The sequence below is a fragment of the Rhinopithecus bieti genome, unplaced genomic scaffold (assembly GCF_001698545.2).
Source record: "Rhinopithecus bieti isolate Rb0 unplaced genomic scaffold, ASM169854v2 scaffold_41082, whole genome shotgun sequence".
Lineage (NCBI taxonomy): Eukaryota > Metazoa > Chordata > Mammalia > Primates > Cercopithecidae > Rhinopithecus > Rhinopithecus bieti.
Window position 1 is genome coordinate 1,511,521 of NW_016817890.1, and position 6,572 is coordinate 1,518,092.

Genomic DNA, 6,572 nt, shown 5'->3' on the forward strand with positions numbered 1-6,572 from the left:
AAAAAAAAAAAAAAAAAAAAAAAAAAAAAAAAGTCCTCAAAGGTCACAAAGCCAAAGGTCTCATTTTACATTTACCCTGGCACTACTCCTGAGCCTTTCATGATTCCTTGGACAGGTGCAGGAGTGTCTGGCTTATCCTTACCTATTCTGCATCCCATTTCCTTTGTATATATTTGGGCCTTGCCTTGTAACATCATTAACTGTTTCATTTGTCATGTCTCCCATCAGCCTGGGGATGGATCATATTTCCCACTTGTCTCTCTTATATTGACAATAATGTTAGTCCCAGAGTAAGTGCTCAGTGTTGGTAGAGTAAATAAATGTATGCAAGGCTTACTAAATATCCTGACAGCACACAAACAGAAGGTTTAGCAACCTGCCATTATCAAAGAACACTTCCCAAAGCTGGCCCTAACCTATAGCTTGCCCTGAGCTGCATGCTCTGAGCCCCAGGGATTTCCTCCTAGGAAAATAGCAGATGAGGAAACTGAGGCTCAGAAAAATAAAGAGATTTGCTCAAAGTCACAGTAAACAGCTGGTAAACAGCAGGCCAGCATTTGAACAGAAGTCTACCAATTCCAAAATCCGTATTCTTAACCAAAATACCATACTATCCTATTTCTATCTAGTTCCTTAAGAAAAAACTAAATAAGGCTGGGCGTGGTGGCTCACGCCTGTAATCCCAGCACTTTGGGAGGCCGAGGCAGGCAGATCACGAGGTCAGGTGATCGAGACCACAGGGAAACCCCGTCTCTACTAAAAATACAAAAAATTAGCCAGGTGCAGTGGCGGGCGGCTGTAGTCCCAGCTACTCGGGAGGCTGAGGCAGGAGAATGGCGTGAACCCGGGAGGCGGAGCTTGCAGTGAGCCGAGATCGCGCCACTGCACTCCAGCCTGGGCAACAGAGCTAGACTCCGTCTCAAAAAAAAAAAAAAAAAAAAGAAAAAAGAAAAAACGAAATAAAAAGACTGAGCTAGGACACCTCTCTGGGAACTCCAATGATGCCACATCACCGCCACATTTCACTGTAACATCATTTACCATAAGGCTGTTGTGTCTTGTCTGCCTCAGCAGTGAACATAATGTACACGCCCCTGGCTGCTGGGCATGGAATGGTGATGGGGCAGAACCACCTTATGCTGTACATACCTGTTCCCCTCCCATGTTGACTAGCAGCTCTGTGCCATTGGGGCTGAAGGTCACATAGGTGGCAACCAGCACTCTCAAACGGTTGTTGTAGTCAGGAAGCTTCACTGGCAGGTGACCTGCAGGGAATAGCCCAGTCATACTAGGGTCCCAGTCCCCTTCAAAGGGGCATGAGATTGTGTGAAGCCAGTCATAGCAAAAATGATACCAATCAACTTTAGCATAAAAGCAGCTACAAGTGTTGAGCCCTTACTATACGCACTGGGACAGCCGCTTTATGTATTTAATCTCATTTAGTCATTATAATCCCATTTTACTTAACCTTGATGAGTTTATTTTCTGTAATTTGCTGAAGGTGACATAGCTTGTCAATGGCAGAGTTGGGATTAAAACTCAGGTCTGTCTGACTCTAACACTCTTGCTCTTGACCACCATGCCATGCTGTCTCCCTGGACTGCCCCCAAAAAAGTCAGCATCTAGCCAACAATTTGGGGCCAGAGCTGTGCTGAGCACTACCTGCTACGTAATATTGGGCTGCACCATCCGGAAGCGGTTTCTGCCGGTCACAGAAGGTGTGCACACCCGCTGAAGGGCTCTGCTTCATGCTCTTTCTGGTAGGAAGGAAAATCATATAGGTTAAAGTCACAGCACTGACTCTGGCTAGACCAGACCACACTCACTAAAAGAAAACTTACATTTGTATCTGAGAGATACAGGAGGAATTTTTCTTCCTTACCTAAGCAACCCCAAAGGCCCACCAACTAGACAATTACAGACACATAAGTTACAGTGCTTTACCAAGTAGGTCTTATAAGCTGTCTGGGTCTTCATGACCACCTTATCTTTCCCATTTTACAAACAAGCAAGCTAAGGTTCAAGACCCACTCCAAGCCATGCAGTGCGTGAGGGGAAGCAGTGGTCACCAAGCCCATGAATGAAAATAAGCAGGCCAGACATTCTTGCATCCATCCCAAGAATCACGGAAAGCCTGGGCAACAGGCTCAAGAGGCAACTCAGGTCTGGGAGTGCTGTGGGGGTTCTGAGTATTATAAGAACAAGCAGGAAATATTATATACAGTGATTTCTTTCAGAAAGACACTATAAGAGATTTGTATAAGCAATTATAAGAATAAATAAATATAAGGAAATTATAAGGAATTTACATAAGAAATTATATAAGAGGTTATGGGTAATTTATACTTTTCATATTTTCCAACATAAGCAAGGATTAAGTTTTTTAAAAATCACAAAATTGAAGAAAGTCCATTTCATAAAGAAGAAGGGGCCATGCTGGGTGTGGTGGGTGACGTCTGTAATCCCAACACTTTGGGAGGCTGAGGCGGGCAGATCACCTGAGGTCAGGAGTTCAAGACTAGCCTGGCCAACATGGTGAAACCCTGTCTCTACTAATAATACAAAAATTAGCCAGGTGTGGTGGCAGGTGCCTGTAATCCCAGCTACTCAGGAGGCTGAAGCAGGACAACTGTTTGAACCCAGGAGGCAGAGGTTGCAGTGAGCTGAGATTATGCCACTGTGCTCAAACATGGGTAACAGAGCAAGACTGTGTCTCAAAAAAGTAAAAAATAGTAAATAAATAAATAAAAGAAGGGGTCAGGCACAGTGGCTCATACTTGTATTCCCAGCACTTTGGGAGGTCGAGGTAGGAAGATTGCTTTAGCTCAGGAGTTTGAGACCAGCCTGGGCAACATGGAAAGACCCCGCCTCTACAAAAAAATTAAAAAATTAGCCAAGCGAGGTGGTGTGTGACTGTAGTCTCAGCTACTTGAGAGGCTGAGGTGGGAGGATCACTTGAGCCTGGGAGGTCAAGGCTGCAGTGAACTGTGATAGAAGAAGAGGGCATGGCAATGGCAGTGAGGGAAAGAGGCAGCAGGTTCTCCAGGGACTTACCCATAGGAGACAGGAGGCTGAACTATTCATACCTGTGGTTATGGATCATGCGGATGTCATAGAGCCTCACAAACGGTCCGCTGGCCCCAACCGCCAGGCAGTTGTTGTCCTGGGGGTTGACAGTGAGGCACTTGGCCTCCACCAGCTGGCCACAGTACTCTGTCAGGTCAATCAGCACCTCCGAGTGTTTGCTGTTCTCTCGAAGGTCATACTGGCTGTGAGAGAGGACAGAGTTAGGGAATTGGGGCTTGGGGTCCTTGTGTGGAAGGCAGGGGAAAAGACAAGTTCTTGTTATGCAAGAGGATTGGGAGGGACTTTGGACCTGTTTCTAAATAAGAATGTCAAAAACAATTCCCATTTCTTGAGTGCCCACCGTGTGCCAGGTACCTGTAGTAGGCTTCTCACACATTTTATTTTATTCCACTAAAACTCCAAAGGTGGACACTACTGTACATATTCTACAGATTTTTTTTTTTTTTTGAGGCGGAGTCTCGCTCTGTCACCCGGACTGGAGTGCAGTGGCCGGATCTCAGCTCACTGCAAGCTCCGCCTCCCGGGTTTACGCCATTCTCCTGCCTCAGCCTCCCCAGTAGCTGGGACTACAGGCGCCCGCCACCTCGCCCGGCTAGTTTTGTATTTTAGTAGAGACGGGGTTTCACCGTATTAGCCAGGATGGTCTCGATCTCCTGACCTCGTGATCCGCCCGTCTCGGCCTCCCAAAGTGCTGGGATTATAGGCTTGAGCCACCGCGCCCGGCCTAGATGTCAGTATTATTGCTACTGTTATACTACTACTGATTACCAATACTTAGTGAAAATGTGCTTCATGTCCAGTATTGCCCCTTAATTAAATCTTAACATCATCCCTAGGTACCATTAGAATACTGAGGTTCAAATATGTTGAATAACCTGACTGAGACATGACACTGCTAGTAAGTGCAGAGCTGGGGAAGCTTTCTAAGATGGCATCTTAAACACTCTGCTCCATTCCTACCTAATCTAGTTTCTTTCATGAAACAAGGTATGGAGGTGACAGAAAAGAGAATCTGCAGATCATCCAAGAGCTATCTAGATATACCATGGGCCAAGGCAAGCCTAAAAGTCTTATCCATGCAGTAAAGGTAATGCCAAAAAGGCTACCAAACAGCAGCAAACTCCCACTGCTCCAGATGGGGAAACTTTGTGCTGCCAATACACAGGTATCCTCAGAGAGTGGTGGGTAGTGGGGACATCATCCATATGCTCACCCCTCTTGCCTGGACATCTGTTACCACCTCTTTGCTGTTTACCTTGTCTTTCTAAGCCATCTTCACTAGGTTGCTCTTCCTAAAATATTATTTTACATCACTCTCCTGCTCAAAAAATTGCAGAGATTCCTCAATACTTTTAGCACAAGTTTACTTTTACCAAACTCCTCAGTCTGGTTTTCAAGACTCAATTTCACATCTCTCTCCAACCTTATTCCTCAGTTTTCTAAATGTGGGTCAATTATAACTACAGAATTCTTTATCCTGCACATGCCATGTTTATTTCTGCCTTTGCAAACTCTGCTCAAGCTGGGGAATACACTCTGCTTTTCCTTGCCCATCCAAATCCTGTCTGTTCTGGAAGGCCCAGCTTATGTTCACCTTCTGCTAGGACACCTTCTCTGACTGTGCCTATGCCTAAACACTTAGGATCCTGCCCGATGTGCTAGACGCTCAGCTTCCACCAGCTGGCCCTGGCAAAATCTGGTCAGCCAAGGTCAACAAGTGCTACACAGAGTTGGACCTGCCACTGACCAAGTGCATTCTGTCTTCTGAGGTTCAGGGATGCAGTGACTTATCCCAGTCAAATACTGAGTGAGAGAGCTAGGATTTGACCCCAGGTCTGTCTGACTTTATTGCCTTGTTCTTGACTATATTATAATTTATATATGAGTTAGATATTCCTCATTTGTAAAAGGAAAGAGGGCACAAAGTCCTACAGGAACTCAAGGGAGACAGATTAAAGCAGGCTGGGGAGATAAGGAAGAAGTTCTAAGGTCACATCTGAAGAAAGGAGTTAAAGAAGGGCAACGACACCATTTTAGAATGAAGGGAAGTAGAAGCAAATGTGTAACAATGTAGGGCACTGGAAAAGGGGTCAGTCCATTTTACCATTTCCAGCTGGCTTGCCCCCTCCCAGTATATGGCCACTGACCAACTGTTCAAGAGAAATGTATCAAGCGGCTCTGTGTGCCAGGCACTGTGCTGGGCTCTAGGGACACAACCAAGAACAAGACAGACATGGAATTGCTCTAAGAGAGTTTACTTTTACTATTTAGTGAGGATACAGACAAAAGTAAACCAATAAGTAAAAATTAAAATAAGGCCAGGTGTGGTGGCTCACACCAGTAGTCCTAGCACTGTAGGAGGCCGAGGTGGGAGGATCACTTGAGTCCAGGAGTTCCAGACCAGCCTGGGCAACACAGAGAAACCCCATCTCTACAAAAAAAGAAAAAAGAAAAAGAAAAAATTAGCCAAGCATGGTGGAACGTGTCTGCAGTCCCAGACATTCAGGAGGTGGAAGTGGGAGAATCACCTGAGCCCAGGAAGACAATGCTCCAGTGAGCCATGATCACGCCACTGCACTCCAACCTCGGCAATAGAATGGAGTGAGACCCTATCTATCTCAAAAAATAAATTAATTAATAAAAATAAAGTAACTACAGGTGGCAATTAGAGTTATAGAGGATATAATTAGTGTATTAAAACAAGCAATAACGTCTGTCTACTTTAGACAGGATGGTCAGAGAAGGTGCTTCTGAAGAGGTAACTCAAGCTGATCTCCTTAGGATAAGAAAGAGTCCGACACGGGAAGAGCTGGGGACAGAGAATCTCAAAGTAGAGGAAAGAGTAATGTGAATGCTCAGAAGCAGAAGAGACTGTGGACACCTGAGGTGGTGAGAAAAGGCTTGTGGGCCTAGAGGTAGTACAAGGGAGGGCAAAGAAGGAGGAAGGTGAGAGCAGAGTAAGCAAATGTTCCCAATGGAGTTAGTACACAGACAACTGCCCTGGGCAGACAAAGGAGGTTGGACCTCTGCTAGAGGGAAAGAGCTAGGCCTGTAGAAGGAAACACTATAGGATAATGGGATGGGGGAGCAACAGGCCCCACTAGATGCCCAAGACTCTTACCGGATAAGCCCATCCTCAGCAGCACTCCAGAATGTGTTGGGCCACATGGGCGCTGTGGCGATGCGCTTCACCCGGTTTGTATGATCTCCAAACATGTGGATGGTCTCCTTTACCGTCAGGTCGTGCACATGCACTTTAGAGTCAGCTGCCCCCGTGATCAAGATGCGGTCCCCAGCGTGAGGCAGGAACTATTCAGGAGAAATGGAGGAAGGGGTGGGTGCTGGCTATGGAAGGAGGTTAGCCTGGATGTCTGCACCCTTTTCTCTCTCCATGTCAGATAAGAGAATGAGCCCATTCAGGCTGGGCGTGGTGGCTCATTCCTGTAATCCCAGCTGCTCAACAGGCTGAGGCAGGAAAATCTCTT

At 46.1% G+C, this 6,572-nt stretch overlaps 1 protein-coding gene across 1 annotated transcript in view; it reads right to left on the minus strand.

Moving 5' to 3' along the window:
- The window catches only part of WDTC1 (WD and tetratricopeptide repeats 1), an 82,338-nt gene that overhangs the window by 13,175 nt on the left and 62,591 nt on the right, over positions 1 to 6,572 (minus strand). The window contains exons 6-9 of the mRNA XM_017856335.1: positions 6,209 to 6,396; positions 3,087 to 3,269; positions 1,663 to 1,757; positions 1,141 to 1,265 (exon numbers count right to left, since the gene is read on the minus strand). Of these exons, the coding sequence (XP_017711824.1) occupies positions 1,141 to 1,265; positions 1,663 to 1,757; positions 3,087 to 3,269; positions 6,209 to 6,396 (591 nt within the window). The remainder of the gene's footprint in view (positions 1 to 1,140; positions 1,266 to 1,662; positions 1,758 to 3,086; positions 3,270 to 6,208; positions 6,397 to 6,572) is intronic.